The sequence below is a fragment of the Squalius cephalus genome (assembly GCF_949319135.1).
Source record: "Squalius cephalus genome assembly, chromosome: 6".
In the NCBI taxonomy this organism is placed as follows: domain Eukaryota; kingdom Metazoa; phylum Chordata; class Actinopteri; order Cypriniformes; family Leuciscidae; genus Squalius; species Squalius cephalus.
In genome coordinates this window covers 16,107,326-16,125,895 of record NC_137127.1, presented here as the reverse complement: position 1 = coordinate 16,125,895, position 18,570 = coordinate 16,107,326, and the positions used below count along the sequence as shown (strand labels likewise).

At 38.0% G+C, this 18,570-nt stretch overlaps 1 protein-coding gene across 1 annotated transcript in view; it reads left to right on the top strand.

Moving 5' to 3' along the window:
* The window catches only part of sema3ab (sema domain, immunoglobulin domain (Ig), short basic domain, secreted, (semaphorin) 3Ab), a 102,942-nt gene that overhangs the window by 17,763 nt on the left and 66,609 nt on the right, over positions 1-18,570 (top strand). The window contains exon 3 of the mRNA XM_079874281.1: positions 10,552-10,602. Coding sequence (XP_079730407.1) covers positions 10,552-10,602 — 51 coding nt within the window. The remainder of the gene's footprint in view (positions 1-10,551; positions 10,603-18,570) is intronic.

Sequence of the window (18,570 nt, the reverse complement as noted above, 5' to 3'; positions counted from 1 at the left end):
GCATTACAACATTTAATATCAATGACTTCTTCATGAAGGGTAATGGTCTGTAACATTTAATCATTAAATGAATAGTTCAGCCAAAAATGACAATTCTGTCACCATTTACTGACCCTCATGTCGTTAGAAACCTGTATGCTGTATTTTATTTTATTGAAAGTGGCTCCTAATATGATTTTTCAAAGCTTTATTTCATTTCATTTTTGAATTTAACTTTATTTGAATTGGTAGTTTGAAAAAAAATTTTTTTATGATTTTTATTTTCATTTATTTTTTATTTTATTTCATTTATTTTACTGAAAATGGCTCCTAATAAGATTTTAGATATTTGGCAGATGATTTGTTACATATTTTTTAGTAAATAAGTACTTAAATTTCAGCCAAATAAAGGTGTCCTGCAGCTTAAGAAGACCTTGAATAAAGCATTTTTATTTTTATTGTATTCTGTTTATTTGGAGCAGGCATGTTTTTTTGGTTTGTTTTTTTTAACATTTCATTTTTAAAACATATACCTTTAAAACTGTGATTTGCTATCATTAGATATTTATTTTAGCACTTCTATAATTTTATTTTTCTCTTTTTGCTGTCTTTACCTGCATTTAAACCCACATAGGCCCAGCTATATGGCTCAAACCTCAGAATGATGGATGTACATCTGTGCGTATCTGTCTTTTCCAGATGAGACATTCAAATGGAATCTCTGTTCACTTTCACCAAAACCTGACCTGTTCTCACACAGAGATCCATGGGCCACTGGTCAGATTGTCATCTCTGTATCTTACTGAATACGAGTTCAGGTGTCTGTGCTGAGGTTGGTCTTGTGAAACGCTCTCCTGCTGGTTTCCCTGCAGAGTGCTAATGACCCGAGAGCTGTTAGAATAACGTTAGTCCTGCTTTACCCCTCTCAAACACACTGACCTAATAGTTTTACCACTCCTGCCGCTGTGTTTAGTGCCACTGTTTTTTTTTCTAACGGACAGAGTGACCAGTGTTCTCCTGTCTGTGCAAATCATCACCATAACACCTGCTTGAAAGCCAATCGCCTACACAGCTGTCCGAAATAGTAGTTTTTATTTATTTTCTCTTGTTACTTGATGATGGCATGCTGTATAACAAGCAACTGACAGCAACTATATAAATTTCACATTGAACAATGTTCTTAAGGGTTTCCAATCCCCACCATGCATTTCAGTAAAAAGCTCAATGATTAGAGTGGAAATGTTTTAGCTTGTTGCATCACTAGCGATTGTAGACGGAGTGAAAGGCAGAAAGACAAACACAGAGAGTGTGTAAAAACAGATCAGCTCACCCCTGCTGTTAACTACTGCCACCTGTGCAATATACCACCAATTTCTCAAGAGAGGAAGAGGAAGAGAGAGTCTTACCCCTCCCGCTTTAAACACCTCACTGATCTAAAAACAATAACAGTTTCTTTTGGTATCCAGGGACTGATTTTCCATCTCCCATGGCTCATTTCACTAATTCTCCACTCAGTTATGAGTGCTATAGTTCCACTGAACTTTTCCCTTGTTCGTTTGAGACTTGTTTTACTCAGTGTTATTTGGTAATATATTATTTTATGATTTATTATATTAGGTTTTCCTACTTGTTAGTTATTTTTCCTGATTCTGTCCAACTAAATCTTTTAAAAATGTAGTTACAAATGTATAGAAACAGCTGAAGTTGGGAACAACTTAGTCTTAAACTATTTTAATCATCTAAGCAGAAGCCTTTACATCAAAACTAGTGCTGTCAATCGATTAAATTGTTGATCGATTAAAATAATGTTTCTGTTTAGCTTGTCATACTTTCACAATAAATCTCCAAGAGAATGTAGAAACAACATAAAGACAGTATATTTTAAATATTTGTTTAATGGCATCTTTTTACTAAGCACTATGAATGAAGAAGGCCAGTATCATTGATACCAGTATTGATTGCGGTTTACATTTACATTTATTCATTTAGCATACGCATTTATCCAAAGCGACTTACAAATGAGAACAATAGAATGTTAATATTAATATTAATAACAATATGCAAGTGCTATGACCCTTCCCAGTTTAATCTAACACAGTATGTGTACTTTTTTAATATACAGGTGCTGGTCATAAAATTAGAATATCATCAAAAAGTTGATTTATTTCAAGAATTCAACTTAACAGGTGAAACTAATATATTATATAGACTCATTACATGAAAAGTGAGATATTTCAAGCCTTTATTTGTTATAATTTTGATGATTATGGCTTACAGCTTATGAAACCCACGAAATCAAAATCCCAGAAAATTAGAATATTACATGAAATCACACAGTAATTACACAGTGATACCATGGTCATTGAACCAGGTTTTGGTTCTTTTGGCAGTGTGGGCAGGTGCAAATCCTGCTGGAAAATGAAGGAAGCATGAAGTGCTCTGAAAATGTCCTGGTAGACGGCTGCGTTGACTCTGGATTTAATAAAGCACAGTGGACCAAAGTCCTCTTTTCTGATGAGAGCAAATTTTGCATCTCATTTGGAAACCAAGGTCCCAGAGTCTGGAGGAAAAATGGAGAGGCACACAATCCAAGATGCTTGAAGTCCAGTGTGAAGTTTCCACAGTCTGTGTTGGTTTGGGGAGCCATGTCATCGGCTGGTGTTGGTCCACTGTGCTGTCCACTCAACGCAGCCGTCTACCAGGACATTTCCAGAGCACTTCATGCTTCCTTAAGCAGACAAGCTTTATGGAGATGCTGACTTTTCCAGCAGGATTTGCACCGGCCCACACTGCCAAAATAACAAAAACCTGGTTCAATGACCATGGTATCACTGTGTAATTACTGTGTGATTTCATGTAATATTCTAATTTTCTGGGATTTTGATTTCGTGGGTTTCATAAGCTGCAAGCCATAATCATCAGAATTATAACAAATAAAGGCTTGAAATATCTCACTTTGCATGTAATGAGTCTATATAATATATTAGTTTCACCTGTTAAGTTGAATTCTTGAAATAAATCAACTTTTTGATGATATTCTAATTTTATGACCAGCACCTGTATATATATATTTATTATATATATAAAGATAATAGATATAGAAGATAAAAGTGTTAGTATTAATGGATCAAGTGTTGCCGAAAAAGATGCGTCTTCAGCCGTGTCTTGAAAATGGCCACGACTCAGCAGCTCTGGTTGAGTTGGGCAGGTCACTCCACCAGCAGGGAACAGACCAGAAAAAGGTCAGAGAAAGAGGTTTTGTGCCTCTTTGAGATGGCACCACAAGACGGCGTTCACTTGCAGAGTGCAAGTTTCTGGATGGCATGTAAGTCTGAAGTAATGTGTTTAGGTAGGAGAGCAGAGCCAGTGATTGTTCTGTAGGCAAAAGTCAGTGACTTGAATTTGATGCGAGCGGAAACTGGCAACCAGTGCAATTTTGTGAGGAGAGGAGTGACGTGCTCTCTTAAGATCATTAAAGACCACTCTAGCTGCAGCATTTTGGATCAGTTACAGAGGTTTGACAGTGCAAGCTGGAAGACCTGCTAGGAGAGCATTACAATAGTCCAGTCTGGATATAACAAGTGATTGGACAAGGAGCTGTGTAGCATTCTCTGATAGGAAGGGCCAGATCCTCCTAATGTTGTATAAGGCAAATCTGCAGGACTGGGCAGTTCTAGCATTGTGGTCTGTGAAGTTGAATTGATCATCAATCACAACTCCAAGGTTCCTGGCTGACTTTGTTGGAGTTATGGATGACGAACCTAGCTGAATGGAGAAGTTGTGGTGTAGTGTTGGGTTGGCTGGGACCACAAGCAACTCGTCCTTCATCCAGCCAGAAATGTCTGTTACTGTAGGCAGGCTGAGATGCAAGAAGCAACCGTCGGATCATCAGGCTGGAATGAGAGGTAGAGTTGTGTGTCATCAGCGTAGCAGTGATAGGAAAAGCCATGTTTCTGAATCACAGATCCTAGTGATGTCATGTTGATGGAGAAGAGAAGTGGTCCAAGCACTGAGCCCTGAGGCACCCCAGTAGCTAGATGTTGGGTCTTAGACACCACACCCCTCCACGACACCCTGAAGGACCTACCTGAGATGTAAGACTTGAACCATTGTAGTGGGGTTCCCGAGATACCCTTCGTCTTTACAATTGACAGGAGGATCTGCTTACCCGAGCCTGCTTAAATGCTGTGGGAAAAGTACCAGTGTGAAGAGAGGTGTTTATGATGTGCATGAGTGTGGGCACAACTGAGGAAGAAATGTCTTGAAGTAGATTAGTGGGAATAGGATCAAGCGGACAGGTAGTAGGGCAATTGGAAAGGAGGAGTTTGGAGACTTCTGCCTCTGAAAGCAGAGAAGGAGGGTAGAATGTGTGTGTTAGCTGGTAAGATGTGTGTGTCAGTTTGCGGTTTGGTAAATTGGCCGCTGATGGTGGTTATTTTATTTATGAAGAATTTATTTACGTCAGCTGTTAGGGTTTATGAAGGAGGAGGAGGGTTGTAAAGACATGAGAATGTTTTGAAAATCATGCGAGAGTCAGAAGAATTGTTAATTTTGTTGTGATAAGTCATTTTAGCACTAGAGATAGCACTAGAGAGGAGGGATTGATAAAGACCAAGGTCAGTAGGATCTTTTGTTTTGCGCCACTTCCTCTCTGCACCCCTGAGTTTAGAACGATGTTCGCGGAGAACATCAGATAACCAGGGGGCAGAGGGCGTGCCGCGGGCTGGCCTGGAGGAAAGAGGGCAGAAGTTGTCCAAGCAGGATGTTAAAGTGGAGAAAAGAGTATCAGTTGCACTGTTAGTATCTAGTGTTGAGAGCTGATCAGGTGCAGGAAGTGTGGATGAGACCAAAGAGGATAGGCGAGAGGGTGTGAGTGAGCGTAGGTTTTGTCGAAAGATGACCTGTGGAGGAGTGTATGTTGTGTTCTGAGGCAGGTTGGGGTTAAGAGTGAGGAGGAAGTGATCTGAGGTGTGCAGTGGAGTGACCAGTGTATGGTCAGTTGAGCAGTAGCATGTGTAAATAAGGTCTAATTGGTTACCTTATTTGTGAGTAGCCGCAGTAGATACTCGTTTGAGGCCGAATGAGGCAAGCAGAGTGTGGAAATTGATGCATGAGGTTGAGGTTTTTCTAGGTGGATGTTGAAGTCTCCAAGAACTACAAGAGGAGTACCATCCTCAGGGAAGGATGAGAGTAGCACATCCAACTCCTCCAAGAAACTGCCAAGTTGACCTGGTGGACGATAGACAACTACCAAATGGATTTTAATAGGCCTAGTGATGGTGATTGAATGCGATTCAAATGAGCTGTGTCACACAGGTAAAGGATAAAATTTCCAATCGTTTGAGATGAGAAGACCAGTACCTCCATCCCTTCCGGTCAGGCGAGGGGTGTGTGAGAAAGTGAATTTAGTGGAGAGGGCAACAGGTGTGGCAGTGTCCTCTGGTCTAATCTAGGTCTCAGTCAGGGCCAATAGGCTGAGACCTGAATTACTAGAAATAGATGTAATGAAATCAGCTTTGTTTACAGCGGACTGGCAATTCCAGAGACCGATGGGTAAAGAGAATAAAGTACTAGAAGACACCGTAAAGGTACGCAGGTTGCTAGGATTGTGCTTTCTCCTACGTGTGACATTTGATTTACGCGTGTTAGTAATGGTAGGGATTTGAAAACACATAGTGAAAGAGAGGTCACAAATAGAAAGATAAGAAGAAAAGTTGTGTAGAAGAGAGAGTAAACAACAAGAAAATAATACTCAAGTGCCTTGTCGGTGTCCTTGCTCGGTGGAGTCGCGCAGGTAGAGTCGCTGGTCTTTTCACTCTTCAGTCTTCACACAATGAGGGCTTCACAAGAGGATTGCCGCGGTATACTACTTGCTGTATACTCATCTGAAATGTTGTTATTGAATACAGCTGGACACGCCTCACTAGCGAAACTGTTTACCTCGTGACTAAACGCGAACAAACGAGACTTCACCAACGACATTTCAGCTTGTGAGCACAGTAAACAAACACTGTTTCCTAGTAACTACAACTGCACTTTAAATCTAATGAGAAAAAGATACAAAACACTTACAGTTACTGTCACCTCCTGTTGCTTGACTGCTTCTTTCTAACTGCTTCTTTCTAATTTAATAGCACTTGAATGAATGATAGCGTGATCATGTACTGTAGTGCATCCAGAGGATGACAGAAAAAAACAGGTGTTGTGTTAATTGTTATTTTTAAAATACTAAACTGTAAATGTTTATTTCATGTTTAATTTTGACAGCCCAAATCAAAACGTCTTTAGGATCATGAAAAATTCTGTCACGTGTGTAAACTTTCGATTGGTATTGTACATGCCTGTGGCTCCTTTAAATGCATGTTTTGTATGTGGGTATGATCATGGATGTATCAATGATCATAACGTTTGAAAGAAGGCAAGGTTGTAATTATGAGAGACTAAACATGTACTGTATTTATGTATTCTTAGAACTCTAAAGTTATTTTTTTCTGGAATGATCTGATTCCATAGTGTGAGTTATGGTGCACATTGTACATTTGTGAGATCAGAAACAGGGAGTTGTTCTTTTGAGAGACATATTCTTCTGTTCTGATGTTCTAATACGACTAATTTACGTCAAATGTCAAATGTACATGCAGGGTTGATGGTTGTTCATGAACTGGTCACATCAGACTTGCACACCCCTGCCTTCCTTTCCCGTAAAAGCTTTTATTTTACTGCTGTCACAGCATCATATTTCCTCATCCCTCTCATTTCCTTTTACTCATCACATGACCTGAAAAAAAAAAACTTTTTTTTACAATAATTTGTATTTGTTTGGTTTTTCCCTTCCCAAATTTCCCTTGGTTTTGTAGTAGACCGTGTAAAATCACAAATACTGTGCAAAAATCATATAAATATTGAATACATTCAGATGTCCACCCTGTGCCGACAGGAGTAGCAAGAAAAGACTGCACAGGCCATCATGCTGTTCCACAGATAAAAGGTCATCGACTGAAGCCTGATGGTCCGGTACAGGAAGCCCTCAGCAGGATACTACAGTAACCCTGGATGATTCATGCTACTGTTGTCAAGGCAACATTTAGCCTTTTCCTGTGTTAGGATATCCTGTGACCGAGGTGGAGGGATGGGAGAGAACATATGACAGGTATTCTCTGCTGGATCAGGATTTTTTCTGTAGAAGGTGCCTACTTAAAATTTCCTATTCCCAGAATATTTGATTAATTTAAAGGAGTAGTACACACAAAAATGAAAATTTACTCTCATGTTATTCCAACTGGGCACATACTTTCTACTTCTAACTGTACAATACTTTTTGGTGATTTTTATCCATTTTGAGGCAGTTTTTATATTTTGGGAGTATTGACATGAAAGTATCTCAGGAATACCCGTGTTTGAATTCTTATGGTGAATAATGGGTCTTTTCAATCATGTGGTCATAGAACAGTAAAGCCTTGTTCATCAGATACTATATATCCACTAGTACTCCCGATCTCCGGACGTGCATTCAATAAACACACATCCCAATGACGGTTCCTTATTAGGCCTATATGTACTATGTTATTGGACAGTACAGCCCTGAAGCAGCTCTTATTTCCCATCATTGATTGCCTGACTTCCTGCAATAATAAACAGAGCAATCGCTCCGGATGGAATATAGGAGGATATCAGGGTTTTTTGTTTTCCTTTTCACATGCTGTTTTTGTGTAATCACTCGCATATGGACAGATAAAATATCTAGTGTTCTTATTCCTTGAAAAATGTAAAGGACAACAAAACCTTTATATGATTAAAGGGATAGTTCACCTAAAAATATGTAATCAGTTACTCACCCTGTAATTGTCATTCCAACCCTTACTTTGCCTATTCTGAGGAGCACAAAAACATATTTAGCCTTTTTTTTTGCCTTTTTCTTAAGCATCCATCCATCCATCCATCCATCCATCCATCCATCCATCCATCCATCCATCCATCCATCCATCCATCCATCCATCCATCCATCCATCCATCCATCCATCCATCCATCCATCCATCCATCCATCCATCCATCCATCCATCCATCCATCCATCCATCCATCCATCCATCCATCCATCCATCCATCGAATTTTTTCTCTTTTTTGGTAATCTTTCGCTATTAAATTATCAGTCGATTTGCATTTCGCATTGGCATTTTCACCAAGGGCTGCTGGCTCAGTGAATCATAGGAAAAATGCCATTGCATGCAAAATTTGAGTAAAGTTGAAACTAAATTTAAATTCCCAGGCCTGTTGCGTGTCTCATGAAGGTTAAATGTTAAGGTGTAGAAGGACACATATATTTTAGACTGCAGATATGATCTATTAAAAAAAAGGAAATGCATTTCCTCACAAGCTGACAGCTCTTTAAAGAAATCCAAATCGAATGACCCCGGGTTATGCTGCTTGTGCATAGAAATGCCCTTCAATCTAGAATCAGGACTTTTAGTTGAGGAAAGCATTTTTTTTTTTTGCCTGTTTACAAGTCAAGGTTACATGGTCTGCCACAGGAATGATAGATGTTTTTGGGTAGAAAAAATTGCATATTCATGTTCATTTAGTGTTGCCGCACTAATTCATATTAATATTGCGAGGGTGGTGAAAAATTCCAAACATTTTCAACCAGAAAAATAATTTCCTGCCCATTTTTTTCCTCGTTCATTATGAGAGCCGCAGGAGAGGTCATGTCCTTGTGTGTGCAGTTTTAAATCGATACAGGAAATGACCCTGAGAGAATTCGGTGTGTGTGTGTGTGTGTGTGTGTGTGTGTGTGTGTGTGTGTGTTTCTGTGTAGACCAAATGTGTGTTTGATTATACTATGCATAAAACTCTTTCAGTCTTACGTTTATAAATGGCATCAAGCCAGATGTCCTTTTCTTATTTCCAGGAGTAATCTGTTTAATAAAGCTTTAATGATATTTTGTAGACTAGCTCTGCAATTTATGCAATAGACTGTTCCACCACTCCATAAAAATGGTGGGGTAGATGATGATCGTTTGTTTACTGTGGCTAAATATGGTAACTTCAGTATATTTTTCTCAGTAAACATTTTCTGAAGGAAATCGTTTCCCTCAGCGGCTGTAATGAAAAATGAACAGACTGTTATATGATTTTTTTTGTTGCAAATTAAATTTTTATAAAGTTCAAATGAGCTTGCATTGATTAAAAGGGTCAGGTTCAAGGCTTGGATATTAATCAGCAGCTCAAACTTTCCCCACAAGCCTCTAAGGTGCCAGTAGCCATGAATAGCTTGAAGTCAAACTTTCAATCATTTTTAAATACAAAAAAAGGCCTAATGTAATTGTGAACCCCATGTTTGTGTTTTGATATACTGAACTTTTCCTCATGTTGTTTATGAGGCATAAGATAGTTTATTCTTCTCTGAAACACAAAATGAGATGATTAACAGAATGTGTGGCTACTTTTTGATTGTAAACTTCTAATAGTAGTCCATACTACTTGTGCTACATTGCAATGGACTACAAGTCTTCTGAAGCCAAATGATAGCTTTATGTGACAAACAGGCTAAAATTTAAGTTGTTTTTACATCAAATTTTATTTTTGGTGAACTAAAATGATCTCTTAAGTGCTAAGAGATGCTTATTGTTCCCAAATAAGACATTTGAATAAATCAAAATTATGATGACTGTTGATATCAGTTGCATTGGTTATACTAGAGCTCTGTGCATTTGTTATGGCTGACTGACAAGAAGTGGGCGGTTATTTCATTTATTTACTTTTGTTCTTCATCCAATGGCAATTTTTAAACCATATAAATTATATTAAGAATGCATAAAGGTCATGCCATTTAAATATGCTCTCTCTTGTCCTGACCGTGCACAAGCAATAAAACACTTTTGTGTTCTAAGTGATGGGAATGCTTAACTTGGATGCGCCTCCGCTCAGCTCTTGGAACTGAACGATTTTCTGCGTAACATTCCAGATGATGGACCCTGCGATCTTTGGAATATATTTATTGCAATTCTTTAAGGAAACAATGAAAATGGATATAACACACTCAAGTCAACTGGACCCACTCTGTCTGACTTTCATGCTAATCACTGCACATTTCCTTCCACCCCCTTCAGCAAGCAGACTGGCCTTCCAGACGAGCTCTCACCTGCAGAGTCTGGCCAACATCCCCGGAATTGCACTCTCCCATATGAAGCATTGTTATTGCAAATATGATTTATCATATTATTCTGTTGGAACGAATGCGCGCATTTCTGCAGAGCTCAATTCGCACCTCCCCTTTACTCATGCACAAACACACTGAGGGGTTGATATTAATCCCATGTTCAAGAGAGTCTTGACGTCAGCGTGTACTCAGGTGGGGTTACACCATCATCAGCCCTTGAGACCTGAAGGTTTGCGCCCAATTTAGAGCTGTAACTAGGAGGGTCCCCTCATCTATTGTGTGTGTGTGTGTGTGTGTGTGTGTGTGTGAGAGAGAGAGATTGTGTGAAAGCGAGAATGGGTGTGGCATACACAACTACCATCAAACACAATTTCATGGGCTTTACTCTCATCCAGGTTCATGTCTCGTTCTCACAGGATATTGGATGGTGTATCTCAGGTCTCAAGACTCCTCTGCCAACATCCACTGTGAGTTAAAACCCTCTGATTCCCCCAATTTATAATGATCATACTGTTTTTGGGGTTTGGTAAATTATGTAGCTTTAGATTGTTTTGTCTTTATCTGAGATTTATTGCCATGGTAACAAGACTGTGACGGCTGCAGGTGTTGATCGCACCGAGAACATCCGAGATTTGGTGAATCCAGCTGTTATGAAGGTTGATGATGCAGGGATATCTAGACAGACACAAGCCCTGCTGGCTGACCGAGAGTAGAAGTTATTGCCCTTGTGCAATATCATAGGTCAGGTGGAGAAGCAATACATAAGTGATAGTATTTATACTAAATGAGCAAGAGTGTTTACTACATTTTGAGAGAACTTATAATTTAGTATCCAATGAAAAAGGCTAAATTCTGGATTTTACTGAAAAACTCACATAAATTGCAAAATCTGTGAACACAGCATATAAAAGCAGTTTTTTCTAATTGAGCAGAAATTAAGGAAATGTGTTCCATAATGCATAATTAAATTAGATAGTTTAACACTTTTGTTAAAAAAAAGTCCCCCTGTGGTGAAAATCAAGCTTTTGGTGGTTGTTTATATGTGGTGTTTTTAATATGATTTAAGACAAACCATGTGCAAATTCAAAAGTCAACACCATTGCTGAGTATTTTCTCCTTAAAATTGCAGTGAACCAAAGACAGTCTCAAAAGCGCAGTTTGAAATCGCTGGTGTTTCACAAACCACTTGTACCCAATCACGTCAACGTGCGATCATCAATGAGTGGATCTCTGAGCTGGTGTGAGTGAGTGGAGGTGGGGCTAATTTGCATATTCATAGAACCGCGTATACTAAATGAGGCAAGGGTGTAGAGTTACATTCAAGGCATGAAGAATGTTTTTCAAGAAAAAAACATTTATATATGTCATTTTGGTGATCAAAGAAGAGATTTTTAAGAGATAACATTGTTGACTACATCAGGGGGACTTTAACATTAGTTAATGCATTTTTTAAACAGCATTTATGTGAATTTATAAAATACTGTTTATTATTAATTCAAATATGTTTATGATACATTAACAAAGGTTTTATTTATTTATACAACTTAAGATGTTAAAAATTATTTTAACACGTTTTGTCAATCTAGGTTAATGTTAATTTATAAAAGTACAATTGTTCATTGTTAATTCATATTAGTTCATGATACATTCAAGTTTTATTTATTTATATTTAAAATTTGTATTATTATGTATTAGTATCTAATGTGGAAATTAACATTTAGATTTAATACCTCAGAATTATTTTTCATTGTTAGTTTGTGATACCTAATGCATTAACTAATGTTAAGGAATGGAACCATATTGTAACGTGATATTTTTACATGTATTACATTTAATCATTTTGACTGATGCGTTTTTAGTTTTTTTTTTTATGATAATCTGATGTACTTTTAACTCTTTAAGTGTGCGAGAAATCAAGTAAGTGAAAATAAATTAACTGCTCTCCATGCATATGTATGAGACCATCTTTCTTAGATGCTTTTTACTGTTCAAGATATTTGCGCTATTTATATCACGCCATGTGACTGGAATAGAGCGGGACTTTGTTCAGCCATCACGCATATTGAATGGTAATGTAAATGCCATGGTGATTATCTCATTGAGCGATGGTTTTGCTGACAGACAGTAGGGACGGTTCTATGTGATCATCTTATTCCAGAGGGACTAGTTAAGGGTGAACGTGCTCGCTTGTGCCTGCTGGCTAAATTCTGGGCCATTAGGCAGAAATACATATCTACCAGCTGTTCAGATGTTTGAATGTGCGTGTCACTGCAAGGTTTTAATGTCCACCATTCCCTTTGTGCATTTCTTTTTAATTAAGAGCGAAAGACGGTTGTTAGTAGAGCTGTGGAGATATGTCTGACCTTGCTTTCTGAGGGCTTAATGTTGACAAATGTCCCATTCGCCTCTTTCAACACAGTCTGTCTATAAAGCGCTGCTCTGGCAGATAGCTATCAGGGGATTTGACTGTACCGGTTTTCAAAGACTTCACAAAGACTTTATATCCTCACTGTTCTTACAGAAGCGAGGCTACACAACGATTACATTGCAGAATAGCACAAATACATTGAATTTTATTGTACTTTTTTTATGTGTAAAAATTGTTCTATAAAATTTAACTTGATTTTGACATTTTCAGATAAAAATGCCTGCGATTCTTTCCGTACAAATCAGATTTGCTAACAAGTTTCTTATGCATCGCTAGAATGTTGTGTTGTAGTTGCTAGGGTGTTGCTAAGGTGTTCTGAGGGGATTCCGTGGAGTTTCTAGAACGTTGTGTCGTTGCTAGGGGTTGCTAAGATACTTTGTAGTTCCTAAGTTACTAGATTATTGTTGGTGGTTGCTAGCTGATTGCTAAACTGTTCTGAGTGGTTTAACTGGAGTTGTTAGACTGTTTTGGGTGGTTGCTAAGATACTGCATAGTTTCTAGGGAGATGCTAGAACATTTTGGGTGGTTGCTAAGGTTCTGAGTGGTTTCTGAGGAGTTGTTCGAGGGTTGCTAAGTATGTGTTCTGGGTGTTTTTTAGGGAGTTGCTTGAGAATGTTGTGGGTGGTTTCTGGGGTTGATAAAGTTTTTCATAGTTTCTAGGGAGATACTAGAGCCTTTTGTTGGTTGCTAAGGTTCTGAGTGGTTTCTGAGGAGTTGTTAGAACACTCTGAGTGGTTACTAAGGTTCTGCATAGTTTCTATGGAGTTATTAGAACATTTAGGGTGGTTGTTAGGCAGTTACCAAGCTTCTGAGCTATTTCTAGGAAGTTACTAGAAAGTTGTGAGTGGTTTCTAGAGTTTTGCTAGAATGCTTTTTTTTTTCAAACATTGGGGGTGGTTTTGTAGTCTGAGGTGTTTCTAGCGAGTTCCTAGATAATTGTAGGTGTTGCTAGGGTGTTGATAAGATGATCTGATTGATTTCTAAGGAGTTATTGAAAACGTTGTGAGTGTTTGATGGTCTGTTGCTGATTATGCATAGTGTCTCCGGCGCAACTAAAGCATCATGGGTGGTTGCTAGGGGGTTGCTAAGCTTCTGATTGGGAGTTGATGGAACATTGTGGGGGTTGTTAGAATTGGCAAGCATCACTAACTAAATTTTACTCAGATGAAAGCTTTGCATAAAAAACATTATCAGACATCAGTCATCTTCATTTATATAGCGCTTTCCAAAGCAGCTTTACATTAATAATAGGAAAATAAAGTAAAGTGTTTTGGCTTTATAGCAGCTCTAGAATAAAGTTATTGTCCAGCTAAAGTTAGGTTGTTTGATTCACTTCCGTCGAAACGATCATTAGTTATTAACTTAGGGGCCGCTAACACGACACCGTTTTAACAGAAAACTCTTAATTTCTTTCTGCGCAAACTTCAAAAACGCGAACCAGTGAGAACGCCGATCTGTTAATTTATTGTTTAGCATCGAAGTACAAACATTAACAGTGTACATAATAAATGTTAGACGGACGTCCATTTGACCACAGAATTCAGACTCCGTGCTTGTATTTTCCATACGTAGATTTATAATGCAACATTACACCTTTCATTAGCTGGTGCTGGCCACTAACATGTGGCCATGAGTGTCTCGCATTGGATACAGCTCCAAATGACTTCTTGTAAAACTCAATCGCTTTCGAGGCAGGAAGCAATCAAACCATAGTTTTAAAAACATGTTACATACTATCTTGTGCTGGGTTTCAGGTCTGGCTACTACCACATTGCAATATGAATTCACAAAATGTCAGATTACCTTATTGGTAGTTTGCCTCTGTGAACAGTGCAACAGTCTAGTTGGTGTTACGTCACAAAAGTATGAACTCTGAGAGCTGAGGGTGGCAATTGGGATGGGTCCTGAGAATAAGCCAGATTGTAACATGCAATTTTCAAATGATTTTGCCATTTTGTCTACGATATAGGCGTTCTGTGGGCAGTCTGAGACCACTGTGACAAAGAGTTCAATCTGAATGATCAACTTCTACTGTAACTTATTTTTCACTCTTTCTTCTTCATCAAAACATATAGAGAGAGAGAGAGAGAGAGAGAGAGAAATTGCCCATGTTGCATATTGTCTCTTCAAGTGTCTTCAGAATGAATGGGGTGGCATAAAACTCCCTGAAAACCTTATATGTTAAGATTGAATCATATTAACAGTCCATAGGTATGACAGTGTAAAAAAAGCTCCAAAACTGTCTCAAAAAGCATGTAGCATTTTTTTTTTTTCGTTTAAAATGTTACCTTACATTTGGTCCCATGAAAGACATATTCATAGCAGTGAATTACAGCGGAATTCAGGGAGCCATTTAAAATGTGGCCTTTGCGAGGTTTATTAGTATTATTCATGGATGTTGTACGCATGGAGTCACTTAAGCTATTCCATGTAATTGCTTCCACTTTTCTTAAATGGCATATGGGTAGTTGCACACATGGGTAATTGATTCGTGACAGGAAAAGACCTGGATTGTTGTCGAAAGTAGGCTGCCTGTCTCTCGTTGCTGAAACTTCAGAGTTGTGTTTCTGAACAGTGTGCTAATGACCACTGTGGTTTCTGTCAGGATAGAGGATTGCTTTGAAATGGTTGCTGACAGCTGACCATTGGTTGAAATTCCGTTCCTAATGAGACTTTGCTTAAGCTACATCATTGTCTCACATGCAATAGTTTCAATCTTCTAGTCTTCTATTCATATCTAATATTGCATCTTACCATTTCCATTTGTGGTTATGCTAATTAAATAAGGTATTTAGTCTCTTGCTATATATTATACTGTTTTACAATTAAACAAGAACAGTATGTTCATAACAGTATGAGAAAGACTATTTAATTTACTGTGGGTGCGTTGATGGTAAATTTAGAGTACATTTTAATGTACATAATGTACATAAAAGCATTTAATTTAAGAATTGTAACATGTTCCTTATAAAACAGCATTTTCATTCTTCTTTCAGTGGGAACATTTCTATTTCTCTATATTTCTGTGACAGTTTCGTGAGTTTTTCCCCAATCTCGATAAAAGTATTTCCTCTGCACACGTGTGCCATTAAAAGCACAAGCTTTGCCATTGTAGAGCTTTTAGGTCTAGCTGTATCTATAAGGTCATCTTGAGAGAATGCTCAGGTTTCCATTCTTCCACATTTCCAGTCTGCCTGAACAAATGACTTCCTTTAAAACACTGTCTACCTGCTCGCCCCACGGCTCCTAAACAATCTACCAAACACAGCCGTACTGATGGAATGCTTCTGGTGGCCACATATATCCTACATGTGGAATCTTAATGATTTGAACCATGAAGTACATCAAACACCTTGTGTTTTTTTTTGTGTGTGTGTTTTTTTGTTGGTCTTGTGGTGGGATTATCTACTTTTTAGCACTTTAATAAGGGGAACTCTTAAAATACCAGTCCTAAAAGCCTGTGATTAGATGACCTAGAAAGATTTTAGTAATGGATATAAAGGTTAAGCTAAAATGAAAGAAGGGTTCTCACAGCAGTCTTCTTTAGGCTTAATTGGATATTGAATTTTGACAGTATTTTTACTGAAGTGCTATGTGAAATTGCTATGTGGCATGTTTACGTTGGCATAACATAACTAGCAACATGGCAGTGACTTTTGCACAAGCAGGCATTATATAATGTATTTCCTGTTGATAGTTGTTATCTACAGAAAATGTAAAAAAAAAAAAACTTGCATTTTAGATTGTGAATTAATGTACATTACAATAGTTTGAAATGTAATGAAGTTTGTGATGCATATATTTTAATAAATACTTGTTATTCACAATATATCGGTAACATTGTTATAAGCAGATGTTAATAACACTGTTAAATGTACTGTAATAATTAGCCCATTTATGTACATTTTCATACTGTATATTATATTGTACTAATGCCGAAATTGTCTTGTAGTGTTAAAAATGATTTAATTTTTTGATCATTAATTTATTTAATCAAAATAGTATAGTATAATATTGTTAATTTACACTCACCTAAAGGATTATTAAGAACACCTGTTCAATTTCTCATTAATGCAATTATCTAATCAACCAATCACATGGCAGTTGCTTCAATGCATTTAGGGGTGTGGTCCTGGTCAAGACAATCTCCTGAACTCCAAACTGAATGTCAGAATGGGAAAGAAAGGTGATTTAAGCAATTTTGAGCGTGGCATGGTTGTTGGTGCCAGACGGGCCGGTCTGAGTATTTCACAATCTGCTCAGTTACTGGGATTTTCACGCACAACCATTTCTAGGGTTTACAAAGAATGGTGTGAAAAGGGAAAAACATCCAGTATGCGGCAGTCCTGTGGGCGAAAATGCCTTGTTGATGCTAGAGGTCAGAGGAGAATGGGCCGACTGATTCAAGGTGATAGAAGAGCAACTTTGACTGAAATAACCACTCGTTACAACCGAGGTATGCAACAAAGCATTTGTGAAGCCACAACACGCACAACCTTGAGGCGGATGGGCTACAACAGCAGAAGACCCCACCGGGTACCACTCATCTCCACTACAAATAGGAAAAAGAGGCTACAATTTGCACGAGCTCACCAAAATTGGACAGTTGAAGACTGGAAAAATGTTGCCTGGTCTAATGAGTCTCGATTTCTGTTGAGACATTCAGATGGTAGAGTCAGAATTTGGTGTAAACAGAATGAGAACATGGATCCATCATGCCTTGCTACCACTGTGCAGGCTGGTGGTGGTGGTGTAATGGTGTGGGGGATGTTTTCTTGGCACACTTTAGGCCCCTTAGTGCCAATTGGGCATCGTTTAAATGCCACGGCCTACCTGAGCATTGTTTCTGACCATGTCCATCCCTTTATGACCACCATGTACCCATCCTCTGATGGCTACTTCCAGCAGGATAATGCACAAAGCTCGAATCATTTCAAATTGGTTTCTTGAACATGACAATGAGTTCACTGTACTAAAATGGCCCCCACAGTCACCAGATCTCAACCCAATAGAGCATCTTTGGGATGTGGTGGAACGGGAGCTTCGTGCCCTGGATGTGCATCCCACAAATCTCCATCAACTGCAAGATGCTATCCTATCAATATGGGCCAACATTTCTAAAGAATGCTTTCAGCACCTTGTTGAATCAATGCCACGTAGAATTAAGGCAGTTCTGAAGGCGAAAGGGGGTCAAACACAGTATTAGTATGGTGTTCCTAATAATCCTTTAGGTGAGTGTATCTTATCATTTTAATATCTTTCTATCCCTATACTGAATCCATAATATGAACTGCTAATGTATATATTTACAGTTATGTTTATTTGGAGCAAATGTTATAAACTTGGTGCTATTTTCCTAAATTGTATTGTCTAAAATTGTGTTTATGTTCTCCATATACTCTGGTAAAAAGTTTGTGATCAATATATATATTTTTTACTTTTATTCAGCAAGGATGCATTAAATTGATAAAAAGTGACAGTAAAGACATATATTTGCAAAATATTTCTATTTCAGATAAATGCTGTTATTTTTAACTTTCTATTAATCAAAAAAAAAAAAAATCATCACGGTTTCCTCAAAAATATGAAGCTGAAAATTCAGCTTTGCCATCACATCAATTGTATATTAAAATACATTCACATAGAAAACGGTTATTTTAAACTGTAATAAAATTTCACAATATTACTGTTTTTTTTTTTCTCTGTATTTTTTATCATATAAATGCAGTCTTGGTGACTTCTTTCAAAAACATAAAATCTTACCGACCCCAAACTTTTGAAAGGTAGTGTAGATTGTAGTAAAATATAGCATGCATAAACGCATAGAACACCCTCAAACTCATTCCTTTAGTCTTGAGGAATCTCTTCCTCCCCTCATTTCTCATTCATTCTCCCGCTCTGTGTCTGAGTGATATAGCACATGCATTGCACGGTTCTCTTGCTGCTATATCACCCTGCAGGTAGCCCCTGTTCCAGGCCTGCTTTGTTTGCAAACTGTGTGTGAGTA